The sequence below is a fragment of the Eptesicus fuscus genome, chromosome 13 (genome assembly GCF_027574615.1).
Source record: "Eptesicus fuscus isolate TK198812 chromosome 13, DD_ASM_mEF_20220401, whole genome shotgun sequence".
Lineage (NCBI taxonomy): Eukaryota > Metazoa > Chordata > Mammalia > Chiroptera > Vespertilionidae > Eptesicus > Eptesicus fuscus.
This window is the reverse complement of record NC_072485.1, coordinates 1,187,217-1,205,093: the sequence shown is the minus strand read 5'-3', so window position 1 is coordinate 1,205,093 and position 17,877 is coordinate 1,187,217. Positions and strand designations below refer to the sequence as shown.

At 55.1% G+C, this 17,877-nt stretch overlaps 3 protein-coding genes across 6 annotated transcripts; 1 reads left to right on the top strand and 2 right to left on the bottom strand.

Moving 5' to 3' along the window:
* The first annotated feature begins 95 nt into the window (after positions 1–95).
* On the top strand, positions 96–8,087 carry HMBS (hydroxymethylbilane synthase). 2 transcript variants are annotated; one of them, XM_028158424.2, is made up of 14 exons: positions 96–291; positions 2,960–3,013; positions 3,347–3,419; positions 4,016–4,065; positions 4,152–4,207; positions 4,551–4,628; positions 4,835–4,912; positions 5,033–5,108; positions 6,421–6,534; positions 6,777–6,815; positions 7,000–7,119; positions 7,353–7,406; positions 7,541–7,627; positions 7,720–8,087. In XM_028158424.2, exons 1-14 carry the CDS (start codon positions 259–261, stop codon positions 7,891–7,893), a joined length of 1,086 nt encoding a protein of 361 aa, XP_028014225.1. In that variant the 5' UTR covers positions 96–258; the 3' UTR covers positions 7,894–8,087. The 2 variants fall into 2 exon arrangements, with proteins under 2 accessions (XP_028014225.1, XP_054580747.1); XM_054724772.1 differs by lacking the exon at positions 96–291 and adding an exon at positions 2,422–2,441.
* A 298-nt stretch (positions 8,088–8,385) lies between these two features.
* LOC103293719 (histone H2AX) lies at positions 8,386–9,471 on the bottom strand. The gene has a single exon (XM_008150080.3). It carries the CDS (start codon positions 9,357–9,359, stop codon positions 8,931–8,933), a length of 429 nt encoding a protein of 142 aa, XP_008148302.1. The 5' UTR covers positions 9,360–9,471; the 3' UTR covers positions 8,386–8,930.
* An 899-nt stretch (positions 9,472–10,370) lies between these two features.
* On the bottom strand, positions 10,371–16,423 carry DPAGT1 (dolichyl-phosphate N-acetylglucosaminephosphotransferase 1). Of its 3 annotated transcripts, none has more exons than XM_008150079.3 (9): positions 16,139–16,423; positions 15,729–15,849; positions 15,366–15,579; positions 14,754–14,900; positions 12,698–12,782; positions 12,163–12,351; positions 11,782–11,869; positions 10,985–11,140; positions 10,371–10,909 (listed from the first exon to the last, which is right to left on the bottom strand). In XM_008150079.3, exons 1-9 carry the CDS (start codon positions 16,297–16,299, stop codon positions 10,844–10,846), a joined length of 1,227 nt encoding a protein of 408 aa, XP_008148301.1. In that variant the 5' UTR covers positions 16,300–16,423; the 3' UTR covers positions 10,371–10,843. The 3 variants fall into 3 exon arrangements, with proteins under 3 accessions (XP_008148301.1, XP_054581281.1, XP_028014224.1); XM_054725306.1 differs by having other exon boundaries at positions 15,366–15,486; positions 16,139–16,370; XM_028158423.2 differs by lacking the exon at positions 12,163–12,351 and having other exon boundaries at positions 16,139–16,370.
* Positions 16,424–17,877: the final 1,454 nt, after the last annotated feature.

Sequence of the window (17,877 nt, the reverse complement as noted above, 5' to 3'; positions counted from 1 at the left end):
GACGGGCCAGGAAGTCGCAGCCCGGCCTCAGCTTGACCGAGTGGGGGCGGAACCGCAGGGCCCCGTCTCCGTCGCAACCTAATTCCCGCCCAGGGGAGGCACCGCCCCTCGGAGGGCGGGCGCGGGTAGTGACAAAGCCGGGCCGAGCCGGCGCTGCGGGCGGAGCGCAGGCTCTCCGTGGCGCCCGTGCCCGCCAGCCGGTGCCGCCGGCGTCCCGAGTTCGGAGCTCCGCGAAGACCCTGCTACTCGGGCACTGCCATGTGTGCCACCAGCCACACGGCCGCGCCGGTGGTGAGTCCTAAACCCGTGACCCTAAGAACTTCGGTATCCGGACTAGGGAAGCAGTGATTGGCTTCGGGTTGCCACCCTTTGTCGTCTATTGGTCGGAACTACTGTCCGTCTGGCCCCTCCCGGCCCCTCCCGATAACTCTTAAAGGGCCAGTAGCTGAGCCGCCCTTCGGAAGGAGAGGAAGTCGGCGGGCGGTGCGGCTGGGGTTAAGAATGGAGGAGTCGTCCCCGTCCTGCGGGGGTCTGGGTGGGGATCCTCCAGGGCTGGCGCCGGAGAGTCTAGGTTCAGGTGGCCCAGACCGAGAAAGTTCGTGCGCCATACTAGCGCCCAGGCCGAGAAGACGGGCCGTTCCCCGGGATCCCTCCCCACGGGCCGGGCCGCCGTGGGGTCCCGCCATCTTGGGAAATGTTCCACGTGCATCCAGAGGAGAGAGCACGCCCCGCAGTCTCCGAACTGCGCTCACACACCCAGGAAGTGCACCTCCTTCCCTTTTCCGTCCCAGCGGTCACCCAGCCTCGGCCTTCTCCAAACCCCAGCTGTGCCCGGCGGTGTGGCCCCGGGGTTGAGCGTAGACCTCCGAACCAGGAGGTCACGGATTCCCGGTCAGGGCACATGCAGCCGATCAATGATTCTCATCATTGATGTTTGTCTCTCTTCCTCTCCCTTTCTGAAATCAATAAAAATATTTTAAAAAAAAAAAAAGCTGCAATACACCCCTGGGTCACTACCCTGGGGGCGGGAAGGGAGCGCCCTCGAGTCTCCGACTCCCCAGCTGCCCCGCGGGAGCTCGGGGCTGTGCAGATGCACACTGCAGACCGCTGGAGGCTGCCGGCCTGAGATAAGAAAGAGACGGCAGCTGCTCATCTGCGCCGCCCAGCCTCCTCGTGAGGAGAGGATTCCTTGCCACTGCAGACATTCCTGAGCACTGGACTGGGAGTAGAAAGGTCTGGGTTCCAGCTCCAGCCCTCTGCCCATTAGGAGCGGTGTGACCCTGGACAGGTCACTTCGCCCTTCGGAGCCAGGCTTTGCTGTTACAACATGGTCCCAAAGACTCCTGCCCTGTCCACCTGCTATGTGGCCATGAGGATTAAAAGCGGTAGCCCTATCGTATACATGTTAAATCAGTTTTGATGGAATCATTTGACTTGACTATGCTGTGTGCAGACTCACTGAACTTAAGGGATTGTTTGAACCTTGCAGTTCTGGGACCTTAGATGTCTTTCTGTGGTTTCCTGTGGCCCAGAATTAGTGGCCATGTTTAGCACTCCATGCCTAGCCTAACTTCTCAGGCTCCCCAGGGTTGGTTTTTGTTTGTTTAACATATTTTTTATTGATTTCAGAGAGGGAAAGAGAGATAGAACCATCAATGACGAGAGAAACATCAATCCGCTGCCTCTGCACAACCCCCATTGGGGATCAAGCCCGCAACCCCAGGCATGTGCCCTGATGGGGAATCGAACCATGACCTGCTTCATAGGTCGATGCTCAACCAGTGAGCCATGCCGGCTGGCCAGTGTTTGTTGTTTAGAGAAGAGATAGAAATGGAATATACTGCAGTCCAAGACCAACCAGCTGTCACCTACCTCAGGTGCCTGCCTAGCAAAAGAGCTCCCTGGGCTAAAGATCCCAGAACAGGGAAAGTTGAGAGTATCTACAGTGGCACCGGTCAGATCTGGAAAGAAATAAGATCTCAGACTGAAGAACCCAGTTCTGCTTGCTTGGGCAAGTGTTTAATATATTTTATTGATTTTTTACAGAGAGGAAGGGAGAGGGAGAGAGAGTTAGAAACATCGATGAGAGAGAAACATCGATCAGCTGCCTCCTGCACACCTCCTACTGGGGATGTGTCCGAAACCAAGGTACATGCCCTTGACCGGAATCGAACCTGGGACCCTTGAGTCTGCAGGCCGACGCTCTATCCACTGAGCAACACCGGCCAGGGCTGTTTTGAGTTCTTGGTTTGATTTTTGATGTCCCAATATCTCCTTGTTGGTGAAAGCAGAGGCAGCACTCCAGGTGATGTCTCTTAGTCTTACAGATCATCAAAGGCGAATGACACCTCTTGTTCATTTTATAAATGAACAAGAAAGTACTGAAGGGATGATGTGCTCAAGGTCACCCAGCCAAGAGGCTGAGCAGGACTATACATCAGGTCTGTTGACCTCAGTCCCTTGTGTATCATTTGTATCAGAGTAGGGGCTTCATAGTTGGCAGCTGTTGGGTAGCTCTTGGATCTGGGTGGCACTGAAGCTTCCTGGGTGCCTGTTCCGCTGTGGATGCTTGAACTTGTCCTCAGTGACTCAGCCTGTGTGGCCCCAGCTGCCCTGCCCCTAGGCCGCAGCCCCACCCTCTCTGTGGCCACGCTGATGGTCCTTATCGCTTTGCCCACCTGGCTCTGCAGCACTCCCCGCCGTGGCCAGGATGGGCTTGTGCACTCAGGGCCCTGGTTAGTGCAGCAACAGCAGATCCGGCTGTTGTTTCCTTCTGGTCTCTGCGTCTGTGTCTGTGAGGAGAGCAGAAGGTACTGAGGACAGGAAAGGGACCGGTCTTGGGTGGCCGCTGGCCAGAGGCTGAGATTCCTTTCTTCCAAGCCAGTGATTGTTTCTCGGACAATGTGTTGAGGAGCACAAGGAACAGAGGGACTGTGACCCCGGGGAATTTCTTTTGCAGGAAGAAAAGAACCCAAAGATGAGAGTGATTCGCGTGGGTACCCGCAAGAGCCAGGTGAGTGCAGGTACTGGGTGGAGGTTTGTGGGAAGAGTCTGTGTGTACAATATTATAAGTTGGGGGGCCCAGCAACTCAGGGCTGGAGGAAATGGGGTGGCTGGGTGTTAAAATTTTAGGCACAGTGTCAGATTGCATCTGTGGAGAGAACGTCCCTGGGCTGGGGAAGTTGTTGGGGTGCCGAGGACTCCTAAACCAGACCCCTCTCCTTCCAAGGTGGGCATTCAACACCTTTGAATTCCAATCCATTCAGGATTGTCTTGACCCTATGAGCATCTGAGCTCAGGGCAGTGGCCAGGGAAGGACAGGACTAATGCCAATTTCTGCCCCCAGCTGGCGCGCATACAGACGGACAGTGTGGTGGCAATGCTGAAAACCTTAAACCCAGGCCTGCAGTTTGAAATCAGTGAGTTTTCCGGACAGTGATGGAAGCTAATGGGAAGCCCTCACCCACTCTGGAGGGGAGAGCAGTGTTTCCAGCTTTGCCTGGTCCTGTTGTCTCCAAGAATTATTGGCTACTCCCAGTTTGAAAGACTCCTCGCCCCTCTACCTGGACTAGCCTGGCATTTAATGTCTTCTGCATCGAGCCTATTTATTTATTTAATTAGTTAATCCTCACCCAAGGATATTCTTCTATTTATTTCAGAGAGTGGAAGGGAGAGGGAGAGACAGAAACATCAGTGTGAGAGAGAGACATCGATTGGTTGCCTCCTGCACACACCCCAACCAGGGCCAAGGAACCTGCAACCGAGGTACATGCCCTTGACCGGAACCGAACCTGGGACCCTTCAGTCCCCAGGCCGATGCTCTATCCACTGAGCCACACCGGCCAGGGCTTGGGTCTTTCGTGGGGGTGTCTGATCTTCCTGCTAGATTGTACATTCCGAGGGCTGGAGCTGGGGCTTGTGTGCCCTGTGTCTACCCGGAGTCTTGACACAGTGCTGGGGTTAGCGGGGCTCAGTGAAGACTGATCAATGAGTGACCGATTGACTCTCTCCTCAGTTGCTATGTCCACCACTGGGGACAAGATTCTTGATACTGCGCTCTCTAAGGTAATAATGCCCGCCCACCCGACCCTTGTCCCCTCCTCTTTCCTTCTTCTAAGAGATTCATTCTTCCGCTCTTCCTCGTGTGGCAGATTGGAGAGAAGAGCCTGTTTACCAAGGAGCTGGAGCACGCGTTAGAGAGGAACGAGTAAGTGGAAGACAGAGTGGGCCCTCCCAGCCTCTGTACGCAGACCGGGTGTCAGCTGGGCTGCTGGGCTTAGACTCCTGGATAGGCTCGAGAGGGAGGCATATGTGTTTTTTAGGCGTCAGAAAAGGAGTGTCCTGATTCTGAGCCAAGCAAGATTGATGGGGGGGAGGGGGGAGGAGAAGAGGTTGGGGAGAAAAGGAGAAGGTCTCAGGGTCCTGAGGTCTCTGAGGCCTGCTTCTGGAACTGCTCCTGGCTCGGCCACTGAAGTCGAGGCGGGATGGATGGAGAAGAGGTGGAGGCTGCTGCCTGGACCCTTCTCCTTGCCCCCATCCCACCTCTCTAGAGTGGACCTGGTCGTTCACTCCCTGAAGGACCTGCCCACTGTGCTTCCTCCAGGCTTCACCATTGGAGCTGTCTGCAAGTAAGTGTCCTCTGCGTCTGGGCTGGGCTGGGGAGGGGCAGGGTGAGCAGGGAGTTAACCTGGCTTTTCCCTTTGGGACTTGGCCCTCTCCTCTAGAGCTGTCTCCCTTGCCCTGAGGTAGTAAGCATGGCAGAAAAACTCCGAAAATGCCAGTTAGTGGCTGTCAGGAGAAACTGGATATGACCTGAACCTCCCTCCACCCCTAGGCGAGAGAACCCCTATGATGCTGTTGTCTTTCACCCAAAATTTGTTGGGAAGACCCTAGAGACCTTGCCAGAGAAGAGGTGAGTGGGGCCTGGCTAGGCATCTTGGTGGAATATGCACAGAAGCTGGAGGACGGGGAGGAGGAAAGGAACAGCGCCTGCCTGGGGTTGCATCTCACTCTCAGCCCTGTCTCTGAGCAGTGTGGTGGGAACCAGCTCCCTGCGGAGAGCGGCCCAGCTGCAGAGGAAGTTCCCACATCTACAGTTCAAGAGTATCGTATCCTTTTAGAGGAGGGCGGGGCCCCAGCGGGCCGGCCAGGTGGAGGGCCAGGTCCAGAGGGCCTGAGTCCCTAAAATGGAAGGGACTTCCAGAGGAGGTGGACCATGGGGCAGTGGATCGTCTGTCCTCCCATTCATCCACTCACAACCCTTTCACGTCAGCATTGCCCCTGCGCAGAATTTACAGTTTGGTTGGGGAGACAAACAGGCATTGATAATACAGTGAGACTGAACAGTGATTGCTGCGGGGGGGGGGGGGGGCGCGGGCGCGCGGGGGGGGGGGGGGGGCACTTCCATTTTTATGTTCTGTATTGTTTTGATTTTTACAATGAATATGTAGTATATTTTATAAAACTAAAATGGTATGTGCTAAGTGCTCTAATGTGCAAATTAGGGAATTCTGTGGAAGCTTCTAACTGGAACATCTAAACACAGATTTTGGGGGCAAGGAAGGCTTCTGAGAGATCTTTGTAATCTTGGGCAATTTAATTTATTTGCCCTCCCTGTCATTTTCCTCATTTGTAAAATGTAGACACTAATAAAACCTCAGACTTTCTGTGAAAACTAAATGAGTGGGCGTATGTACAGAGCACTTTAGAATAGTATCTGGCATGCAGTATGAGCTGTCAGCTGCCTCCATTAAGCTAAGAACCAAAAGATGAGAAGTTGGCCAGCTAGAAAACAAAATAGGCCAGGCAGAGACAGGTGTCACATGATCTCACTCATGGAGAGATTCCATGAGGAATCTTCTCTCACATGTGGAATCTAATGAACAAAATTCACTGATCTCTGAATGTATAATAATCTGGCCACTCAGTGTACTTGAGTACCTCATTTATTTGATATCAAAGACTATAAATCGTGCACCTGATCAGTGTTCCCCTTTGCACTGGCTGATAGAAAGCTCAGGGCAAATAGGTGGTTGATCTCCAGCAAAAGCCTAGAATACTTTTGGTGCCCATTTGAGATACAAATACACTGAGTGGCCAGATTACTATGCGTTCAGAGATCATCATCATCTGGCCACTCAGTGTAGATCCAGAGCCATGGAAGCATGGAACAGACTGTGGAATCTCAGAGGGAAGGTGGGGGTGGGAAGAGATCAGCCTTGTATGCATCTATGCATAACCCATGGACACAGACAATAGTGTGGTGAAGGCCCGGGGAGGGGGGTGCCTAGAAGGGATCAGGCGGGGGAGATAGGGGACATATGTAATACTTTCAACAATAAAGATTTAATGTTTTAAAAAGTTAGGCAGCTGGAAAGTGTCAGGCAGAGAACATGCGCATGGTCCTTAGCAGCTCCGCAGCGGGGAAACCTCAACACCAGGCTTCAGAAGCTGGACGAGCTGCAGGAGTTCAGTGCCATCATCCTGGCTGCAGCGGGCTTACAGCGCATGGGCTGGCAGAACCGCGTGGGGCAGGTGGGGCCATCCCCTCCCCGCCCAGTCCCTCTATCCCCTGCCTGTATCGAGTGGTAGCTAAGGCTCTTCTTGAACACCCTGCTTCCAACACTGGAACCTGGAAAGAAGTTTCAGGGCTGGGAAGATTGGGAATCAGAGGGGACGCCCTCCTTTGCCTGTCCAGGCTTTCTGTCTGATAGGGAGCCCCCCTCACTGCTGTATGTCACCCTGTCTGTATACTTCTGCCTGTTCTTCCCCCACAGATCCTGCACCCCGAGGATTGCATGTACGCTGTGGGTCAGGTATGCTTTGCCCAAGGAGCTGGTTGTACAACCATGTGCATCCAAATTCCCAGTGAGGGCAGGCCTTGGAAGGCTACTCTAGCAAAAGGCCTTGGGGAGCGGTTGAAGGCCGGCTGGGTCCCACCTTTAGCTCCATTGGTTGGGGAAAGATTGGGTCTGATGTCTTAGGCTGTTCTTCCTTCAGGGGGCCCTGGGCGTGGAAGTGCGAGCCAAGGACCAGGACATGCTGGACCTGGTGGGCATGTTGCACGATCCTGAGACCCTGCTTTGCTGCATTGCCGAACGAGCCTTCCTAAAGCACCTGGTAGGACCCATGTTCCACCTGTGGCAGGACAGGAGCTGGGAGGGTGGTGGGGAGACTGTCACATGGATGCTCTGTACTCAGTGGTAACTCATTCTTGAATGTTGTGTATGAAGGACCCAGGTCTGGGCTCTTAGCCCCCGTTTGTTACATCCTCACAGGCCTGTGAATTTCTGGGCTCTGGGCACAGGGTAGTTAAGGGTCTTTGGGGTTCACAGGAGACCTTCTTCCTGCAGGAAGGAGGCTGCAGCGTACCCGTAGCAGTGCACACAGCTATTAAGGATGGACAAGTAAGCAGGGAAGGGGTGGAAGGGTAGGGAAGGACTGGCATTTCTCCCTGCGCATCCCACCTTGCCAGTAAGAAGAACCCCGAATTCTAAGCGGTTTCCTCAGGATATGCTGAGGCACCGGTTTTCTTTCCCAGCTGTACCTGACTGGAGGAGTCTGGAGTCTGGATGGCTCGGAGGGCATGCAAGAGACCATGCAGGCCACCATCCACGTCCCTGCCCAGGTGCTAAGGCGAGGGGGAGGGAAGGGTAAGAAACAAGCCCGCCTCCTCTCCCCTTGGGTGCTCACCGAACCCTCCATCCTTCCCTCACCCAGCATGAAGATGGCCCTGAAGATGACCCACAGTTGGTAGGCATCACTGCCCAGAACATTCCACGAGTAGCCCAGCTGGCTGCTGAGAACCTGGGCACCAGCCTGGCCAACTTGTTGCTCAACAAAGGAGCCAAGAACATCTTGGACGTCGCACGGCAGCTTAACGATGCCCACTGACTGGTCTGTGGTGGGCGGCTGCTGCCCAGTGCCTGCACCCGTCCTCGGGGCCTCCTCCACGCCTCCTGGGGCCTGAGCCGCAGGGCCAGACTTCCAGGGACTGCCGTGCCTGCTCAGTAGCTGGGGCTTCATCTCTGCAGAGCCCGAGCCTTTGGAATGTAATCAACTCTGCTAATAAACCAGCTCTGAAGGTGCCTTTGTTTTGGTGGGCTTGCAGGGAAGAGGACACACAAAACCCTTTACTCCTTCAGAGGCTGGGGATTGTCCAAAGCGCTTCTGGAACTCTCCTTGTTTCTGCCTCAATGGTTCTCATTTCACCTCGAACAGCACTGTCTCCCGGGGACACCAATGGAGCTAATCTTAAAGTCCTAGTCTGCTCTCCTGTTAACCGGCCTTATAACAGCGTCTCCCCGCCCCCCCCAGTACCCCCAGAACAGAGGGACCTCCAAGTCAATCCTACAAGGCTGCGGGGCCAAATGAGAACAGGATACATTTCTTAAAAAGTCCTTTAATAAACAAAACTAGTCCATCTGAAACTTCCCAGTACCTGCTCTTGGGTGGGTTAGCTGCTAAATTCCGTTCGGAAACCAACGAGGCTGGGCCCGGGTGGGGGCCCCGGACGGTGCTGGTGTCTGTCGCGGGACGAGAGGTGAGGCCCGCCCGCGCCGGGTCCGGGGAGACGTGCACGTCCCAGTCCGTCCGGGCAGCCCCACGGGCCCAGGAGGATGATGGGTAGCGGATGGGAAAGGCCTGAGGCCTGGCAGCCAAGGGGATGGCCGCGCACACGTAAGGGTCCGAGCCTCCGCCGGCAGAGCCGGGAGGACTCCACAGCCGAGGCGGCCCGAAGCGCGCACCTCCCAGGCCGCGGCCGGCGCTGCGTAAGGGCCGCGGCCCGTCGGCCGCTCCAAGGGCAGGGCGGCCGGGTCAGCGCCGGGGGGCGGGGGGACGGCGGGGCGGGGGCGACGGCGGCTCAGCTCTTCCCGCGAGGCGGTGGTGGCCCTTAAAAGGGCCTTTGTGGTGGCGGGCGGCGGCGGGCCTCAGTACTCCTGGGAGGCCTGCGTGGCCTTCTTGCCCGCGGGCGCCTTGGGGCCCACGGCTGCGCTCGTCTTCTTGGGCAGCAGCACGGCCTGGATGTTGGGCAGCACGCCGCCCTGCGCGATGGTCACGCCGCCCAGCAGCTTGTTGAGCTCCTCGTCGTTGCGGATGGCCAGCTGCAGGTGGCGCGGGATGATGCGCGTCTTCTTGTTGTCGCGGGCCGCGTTGCCCGCCAGCTCCAGGATCTCGGCCGTCAGGTACTCCAGCACGGCCGCCAGGTACACGGGCGCCCCGGCCCCGACCCGCTCGGCGTAGTGGCCCTTCCGCAGCAGCCGGTGGACGCGGCCCACGGGGAACTGCAGGCCGGCGCGCGACGACCGCGACTTGGCTTTGGCGCGGGCCTTGCCGCCGGTCTTACCGCGGCCCGACATGTTGCGCGAAGCGGAGGAACGAGGAGCGGTGATGTGACGCGAAAAGCAGGCAACGAAAGGAAGCCGCCCGACGCAGTCTAAAAGCTGCCGCGCGCGCCCGGGGACCCGCCCTTATAAACCTCCAGGGCCCGCCTCCGCGCCCTCCTGATTGGCTCTTTTCTCTGATAGCGTCTCTGGTTGGTTGCAGTTAAGCCTCGGTGACCCGTCTCGGCTGAGGGAGCGCGACAGCCGATTGGTCGAATTTGAAAACCTTTTGCCCGGGGAAAACGGCGAGGAGCACGGCGCGCAGCCAGCCCCGCTCCCTCTCGCAGCCAATCCGCGGGGAGCGCGCGAGATTCAAACGCTACGTGGCGACTCAAACCGGAAGCCAGAGGGTGGAGTCTGAATCCGTCTGGAGAACCGTGGGGAAGTGTGTGGAGCCGGGCCTTTCAAAAGGGAGAGCTCTTGCCCTGGCTGGTTTGGCTCAGTGAATAGAGCCTCGGCCAGTGAACTGAAGGGTCCCGGGTTCCATTCCAGCCAAGGGCACAGGCCCAGGTTGCGAGCTCCATCCCCAGTGGGGGGCGTGCAGGAGGCAGCCAATCAATGATTCTCATCATTAATGTTTCTCTCTCTTCCTCTCTTTTCCTCTCTGAAATCAATAAAAATGTTTTAAGAAATAGAAGTCCCCGCCACCCCTTGCGGTCTGGTCAATCCCTTCTCCCTCCTGTACAGCGAAGGGAGTGAAAAAGGAAATGAGAGCCAGTCCAAGTTCCGGTCCCACACCCGAGAGCAGATCACTCCAATCTATGGCCCTTCCTGCTACCTGAAATACCAGGATTTCCATGTTTATTCAACAGGCTCTGCGGGTCTCAGTTCTTTCTGCTCACCATCTTGCTAGAAGGGGGCTGGGGTCCTGGGGGCGGAGGAGGGGAGGGCGGATGGGGCGGAGAGAAAGGAATCTTCTTAGAGGAAGGGCCCCCACCAACCCTTCCAATCTACCCTAAGATGCCCAGGAGGAAACACGCCTACAGGACAAGGAAAAAACATCACTTTATTGTTACCAGTGGGAGCACCTGCACCCCCTACTTCTTTTACTAATTAGAACCCTTAATTTAGTCTAATGTGAAGTCTTCTCCGAGCCTGTGTTCCTATCACGAGCCAGGGCTCTGCCCCAGGCCCAGCCTATTCCTTGAAGGTCGGTGCTGTGGAAACCCTAACAGCCGCATGTCCCCACCTCAGGGGGCTGGAAAGACAGATGGATGGGGAGAGTGGCAAGTTGAAGAAAACTATAGGAAAGGCCAATCAATAGTCAACGGAGGGCAGGAAAGGCCCAGCATGTCAATCATCACAGGGGAAAGGGAAGGTTGGGGAGGAGCGGGGGGGGGGGGGCGGGGGACGGGGACGTGGGCTGAGAGGCAGTCTTGGTCTAGAATGAGCTTGGCCTGAGTCCTTGGCCTGAGTCGGGAGCCCTGGAGACTGTGACGTGAAGGCAGTGATCAGGGAGCTCAGACATCATAGAAGAGCCGGACAAGCTGGTACCGAATGGAGAAGGTGACAGCACTGCCCAGGACCTGCAAGGAACAGTGAGCTGCAGTGAGAAGCATGGAAAGGGAGGCAAGGAGGTGCGGGCCCGTCCCCAGCCACACCTGTAGCAGCAGCAGCAGCAGGGTGAGGTTCCTCTCATGCATGGGCCCAAAGACTTTAAGGAGCAGGTTGATGAGGGTCATGTTGTTACACTCCGTGAAGGCACCATCCTCATCCTCACTCTGGCGCACTGTCACCAGCTGCAGACTCTCTGCTACCTGGAAGGGCCGAGGTGGAGAGAACTCAGCGAATACCTATGCTTATCTAATGGGGACCTGCTTAGTGCTGCCAACGCCCCTGGGGTGGAATGCAGGCCTGGGTTCCCCACTCCCCGGATTCAGGATGGTGGCCTAAAGCCTGACCTCCTCGTTCCTGTTCCCTTTAATTATGTGTGTGGGTTTTTGGTGATTTTTTTTTTCCGATGGATGTTAAGAGAGTGGAAGAGAGAGGGAAAGACAGGAACATCAATGTGAGAGGGAAACATCGATGTGAGAGAGACAAATCGATTGATTGCCTCCTGCATGTGCCCAGACCAGGGCCTGGGCCGGGGAGGAGCCTGCAACTGAGGTTTGTGCCCTTGACCGGAATCAAACTCGGGACCTTTGGTCCGCAGGCCGATGCTCTATCCACTGAGCCAAACTGGCTAGGGCATGTGTGTGGGTTTTTTTAAATTGATTTTAGAGAAAGAGGAAGGGAGAGGAAAGAGAGAAACATCGATCAGCTGCCTTTTGCACAAACCCCAACTGGGGATCGAAACCACAACCTGGGCATATGCCCTGACCTGGAATCAAACTGGCGACCTTAGGTGCACAGGATGGCACTCAACCAACTGAGCCACACCAGCCAGGGCCCCTGTTACCTTTAGAATAAAGGTGCCCAAGAAAGACAGGCTCTTGGTCTTGAACTTGGAATAGCTCATCTCCAGTTTGCCTGTGTTGGTATTAAGCCTGCAGGGAAGAGAGCTTCATGTACCGGGCCTTCCTTAGCTAGAGTGTGGTCATTCGATAGGAAGGGTCCTGAACGTGCAGTCAAACAACTTGAGATCTCTGGCTCTGCTGCTTCCTCACTGTGTGACAGAACTGCTGTGCTCACTGAATGAGGCTACGTAGGTACATGCGCTCTCCTCACAGGGGACACGCAGCCCTTCCCTGGCCCACTGCCTTCCCACAGCTAATGCAAGGCTGCTTGTATGCACCCAAGCGAAAGGCCTGATGTCCCTTTCAAGCCCCAAAGAAACTACCTGGGCACACGGTGGCGAGGGCAGGGGATGACGTGCAGGAGCTGAGGCAGGGAGTAGAGGAAGTTGAACACCTGGGGCATGAAGAAGAGCAGCATGGTCTTGCTGAAGTGTCCCAAGATGCCCACCACGGCAAAGGTCATGCCAGCAAAGTAACAGAAGGTATCTCCCACAAACACCCGTGACGGGTACCTGTGTGGGGGAGAGGATCTGAGCCAGCGGCAAAAGGCGCTATCAGTCTTTCCTCTCACCCTGGGCGCTGGGCTAGCCCTGGCCCCAGTTCTGACTCAGACTCCATCCAGCTCTCCCAGCAACATTCCAGACCCAAGCCCTGAACTCATCTATTCCTGGGGCTCCACAGCACTCGGGCCCAGCCACTGCAAGTTAGAAAGCAATTAAGAACACGACCACCGGAAGACCCAGAAAACACTCAATACAGGTGTGCACAGACTTAGCCTCTCCATTAGGAGATGGGTCGTGATCAGGGCCATACATGCCACATGTTAAAACAGTTGTCCCCATCTATAGCCCTACTTACCAGTTGTGATAGAGCAATCCCAAGGTGGTGAAAAAAAAGGGTATCATGAAGTAGAGGGAAAAGACATGGTCATCTCGACAATCACCTTTAGAAGCAGGGAGAAAGACGGAAAGAGTGAGCGCCACTCCTCTGCATGCCCTGTCTTTGTCTGTTTCTAAGTTATGTCCCAAGCTTTATTGTCTACCTCTCCCAAGTCACATTCAAGAACTCACTACTGCCCGGCCAGTGTGGCTCAGGGGATTAAAGACCCATGAACCAGGAGGTCATGGTTCGATTCCTGTCAGGACACGTGCTGGGGGTATGGGCTCGATCCACAGTGGGGGGCGTGCAGGAGGCAGCCAACTGATGATTGTCTCATCATTGATGTTTCTATCTCTCTCTCCCTCTCCATTCCTCTCGCTGAAATCAATTTAAAAAAATATTTAAAAGAAAAAAAAAAAAGAACTCACTACCCCTTTTATGTCACCCAGGCAATTTTTAACATTCCAGCTCCTTCACAAGCCCTTTCTAAACTAGTTATTGCCTGAAATTGATTTAGACCGTTCACACCTAGGTTTGAATACAAGCTTTACTCCTAACTGTAACCTTGGTCATGACAAATTTAACTTCTCTAAGCCTCAGTTTCCACATCTGTAAAATACAGTTATTAATACCTGTCACACAGAGCTTTTATAAAGTTGAAATGTTTTTGTTTTTTTTAATATATTTTATTGATTTTTTACAGAGAGGAAGGGAGAGGGATAGAGAGTTAGAAACATCGATGAGAGAGAAACATCGATCAGCTGCCTCCTGCACACCTCCTACCGGGGATGTGCCCGCAACCAAGGTACATGCCCTTGACCGGAATCGAACCTGGGACCCTTCAGTCCGCAGACCGACGCTCTATCCACTGAGCCAAACCGGTTTCGGCTAAAGTTTAAATGTTTTAGAAGTGCTTAGCTTTTTTGTTTTAATCCTCACCTGAGGATATTTTTTCCATTGATTTTTTTAGAGAGTGGAAGGGAGGGTGGTGGGAAAAAGAGAGAGAGAAACATCGATGTGAGAGAGGCACATCAATCGTTAGCCTCTAGCACACCCCCCACAGGGGCTGGGGATCAAAACTGCAGCCCAGGTGTGTGCCATTGACAGTCATCAATCCCGTGACTGTTTGCTTTGCAGGAAGTAATTCTGAGGAAGATGCAAGGAGGCAGAGTTTTGCACGGGTCTGGGTGCTGTCAGTAGGAGTAAGTCTATGAGCATCTTAGTTTTTATCTAAGTGGAAGAAGCTGAGTTAGAAAGAAGCAGCAATCACTCATGTCAGCCAGAAGAGGGGGTCTTGGTCACTGGGTGGGGTTCCCAGTGTTCTTGGGGTTTTGTCTATGCTCACGCGTAGTTACGGAGGGTCTGGTTTTGGTCTTATTCTCATGGTCACAGAGTGACTGGGAGGTTCTGGGAAGTTGTTTATGTTCAATAAGAGAAGACCACGGCCCACCTATTAGTCCAATCTAGCTATAAATGACAAGGCTACTACTTTTCTCACATTTAATAAATCTAGTTACTTGCAAAGTAAATTACCTTCCCTTATCTTCTATATTTATTTATTATATTTTTATTGATTTCAGAGAGGAGGGGAGAGAAATAGAAACATCACTGATGAGAGAGAATCATTGATTAGCTGCCTCCTGCACACCTCCTACTGGGGACTGAGCCCACAACCCAGGCATGTGCCCTTGACCAGAATCGAACTGTGAACTGGTTCATGGGTTAATGCTCAACCACTGAGCCACAGTGGCTGGGCATATTTTTATTGATTTTTAGAGGGAGAGAGAGAAATATTGATTTGTTGTACCATTGATTTGTGCATTCAGTGGTTGATTTTTGTATGTGTCCTGGGAATCAAACCCACAACCTTGGTGTATCGGGACAATGCTCTAACCAACTGAGCTAACCAGCCAGAGCTCTTATATTTTATAATTATTAACATATTGCTTTTTTTCCAAATTCCCCAAAGCCAGATATCAGGCAACTAATTCTCTTAACACTCAGTCTTCTCTCCCTCTGCCCCAGTCCCGCTTACCTTCCAGCTCTACCAGGTTGAAGACAATGATGGAAGCTGAGATGACTAGTGACTGACCAGCCTCCAGGCCATTGATCCCCGCGAGGATGTTGATGGCGTTGGTGCAGAACACTGCCAGCAGCCCCATGTAGACATAGTACAGGATCCCTGGGGGCGAGGACAGCAGAAAAGTAGTGCCAAGTATAGAATGAGGGCCCTGGTCAGCTCAGTGGATAGAGCATAGGCCTGTGGACTGATGGGTCCTGGGTTCAATTCCGGTCAAGGGTACGGGCCTTGGTTGCAGGCTCCTCCTTGGCCCCGGCCCTGGTCAGGCGCGTGCAGGAGGCAACCAATCGATGTGTTTCTCTCACATAGATATTTCTCTCTGTCTTTCCCTCTCCCTTCCACTCTCTCTAAAATCAATGGGAAAATGTCCTCGGGTGAGGAGTAACAACAGACAGTATAGAATGAGGACAGGATGAAGGGCCAGCAGAGAGGATCTGAGAAGACAGAGCCAGAGCAGGGGCACGGAGGAGGATGTGGGGCAGCAGGAAGGACGCTCTTCTGGTCTCTTACGGGGTCAGGGTGCCCTGCAGTAGGGGACATAGGAGCAGCAGTAGCGGGGCTACTCACCCAAGTCCAAATGCAGGCCAAGAATCGGACGAAAGGGCTTGGGTACCACAATGGTCGTGTTGCCAAAGTTGGTGAAATAGACCATGAGGAGAGGTAGTGAGGCAGCTGTGGGCAGCAGCAACTTATGGCGCCAGCGCAGGTTCAGGACATCATCCGCGAAGCCCAGGAAAATCATGCAGCAGATGGCAAGAAGCGCGCCTATCAGGGCCACAAACTGGGGGAGGCTGGGCAAGTCACGGCTCAACCCTACCCCTACTTCATTCCTTTCAAGAATAGATAGCCCCTCCCCAAACCCAAATAACTCCAAATCTCAGGGAGCCCCCAGCCCCCGCCCCAGGCAACCGCCCCCACCAACCCACTTACTTCATGGTGGGGGAAGGCTTTACACTGCTCCTCTACAAAGCAGTTCAGGAAAGGGAAAGGGATGAAGCAGAAGAGAAGGATCAGGAAAACAGCACCGCTGATCACTCCCTGGGACTCCGGGCTGTGGCCCAGCAGCAGGGGTGGAGGGCAGAGGAGAGGGGCGTGGTCACTCACTAGTGCAAGCAGGACGGTAACGCATTGGGGGGGGGGGGGGGCACTGCTGGAGTCCCCGGCACACCCGAGAGCCCCTTCCCCTGCCCAGCGATGGCCAGTTCTGTCCTTCACCTCCGGGGAGCTGCCTGCGGCGTCGGCGCTGCGTCTCCGTGCTCGGCCCGACACCCCAGTCCCAGCCGCGGCCGGGCCGCCCCCTCCCCAGCCCGGCCCGGCCCGGGACGCGTGCCGCCGCTCACATCAGCTCCCGGCCGGGTTTGTTGAGGTCCTTTCCACAAAGGCGCGCGGCGATGAAGTGGCCGCGGAAGGCTGGGATGAGGGTGACTGTGGCCGCAAACCCCAGCAGCGAGCCGACCAAGTTCACCAGCAGCGGCGTCGGCAGCTCCAGGAAGGCCCGCATGGTGACCGCCGGGGCCGCTTCGCCGCCAGCCTGCGCCCCGAGGCGGGGGTCCCCACTCGGTCCCGAGCAGAACCCTCCCGCTCGGACTCGGCCGCCCTCGGACGCCCGAGCCTCCGTAGCCTCAGCTCCGCCCCGGCATTTCTCGCCGCCGTTTCCGCCCGGAAGAATCCGATTCGCGGAGCCACGACGGCGGCTGGAGGCGGGGCGGCCATCTTTACTCTGGGCAGAGTGGGACCCGTTATTTTCAACTACTCCCTTTAGTCCGGAAGGGAGTCCTCGCGTGGGCACTGGGAAAGCAACGAAAGGCAAAGGCAGACACTTTCCTGTCACTAAGGTGCACCGCCCACAGCGGAAAAGCTCCCGGAAACAAGGCGAGCGACCCTCGGCCACGTGTCTGACGCCACTTACTCCGACTTCCACGTCAGTTTTACCTCCTTGGCCTCTGCCCGTCGCGTTTAAAGGGCCAGTGCCCCGCGTTGACTCCGCGGAGGACCGTTCCAGGACGCAAGGGGGAAGGCAGGAGGGAGGAGGATGGGGAGCGGAAAACCTGCCCCGATGTAGTCAGAAGCCAAGGTCAGTACAGCCCAGTTCCTGGAAACGCAGCTCCAGTTTGGAAGATGATGTACATCCTAAAGCATAGGCACTTTAAAAGCCCCTCCTGGTCAGTGTTTTTCTTGCCCTCCTCCTTGCTCTTTTCCTTAAGCATCCCGCCCATTCTTTCCCCCTTACCCCCCTCCCTCCCCCCCAGTTAGCTTCAACCAGCACTTCCCCACTGAACCACTGAAGGGGCTGGGAATGCCCTCGAATCTTGCATTTAACCTGGTTCTTGACTTCTTTTTCATTATATATGTATATCTCCAGAGATCATCATAATCTGGCCACTCAGTGTCTAGCCTATATAATAAATGGCTAATATGCAAATTTTCCCCTCAACCAGGAGTTCGACCAGCAGGCAGGCCGGCCAACAGTCCATGTTCCCTCCCCCTGGCCAGTCTGGCCAGACCCCACCCATGCACTGGGCTATATATCAGAGATCATAATAATCTGGCCACTCGGTGTGTGTGTGTGTATATATATAGATTTCAGGGAGGAAAGGAAAGGGAGAAACACATCAATTATGAGAAGCATTGATCGGCTGCTTCCTGCACACTCCACACTGGGGATGGAGCCCACAACCCGGGCATGTGCCCTTAATCAAACCGTGACCTCCTGGTTCATAGCTCAAGCTCAACCCCTGAGCCATGCCGCTGGGCCTGGCTTTTCCTTGGTCCTGGCGGGATCACTGCTTTTGCCAAGCTACTAAACCTAGGAGGTGAGGCTAAAGCATTGGAGAGAGCTGAGGAAGCAGGAGAGCCAGACTCACACGGGGCTTCCTGGGAACTCTGGTCCTCCCTCCAGGTTCCTGTGCCTGTGGCTTGACACCTGTTTCCTTGCAAATGGCAGTTTACCACCAGCATCTTCATTCTCTTTCATCCACCCACAGGCTCTTAGGTGGCAAATGGCTTCTATTCCTCGAGAGGAAATCACCTCCAGGGAGTTTGGAAAGACGACTCCAGTATCCTGGCCCTTCGTCCATTC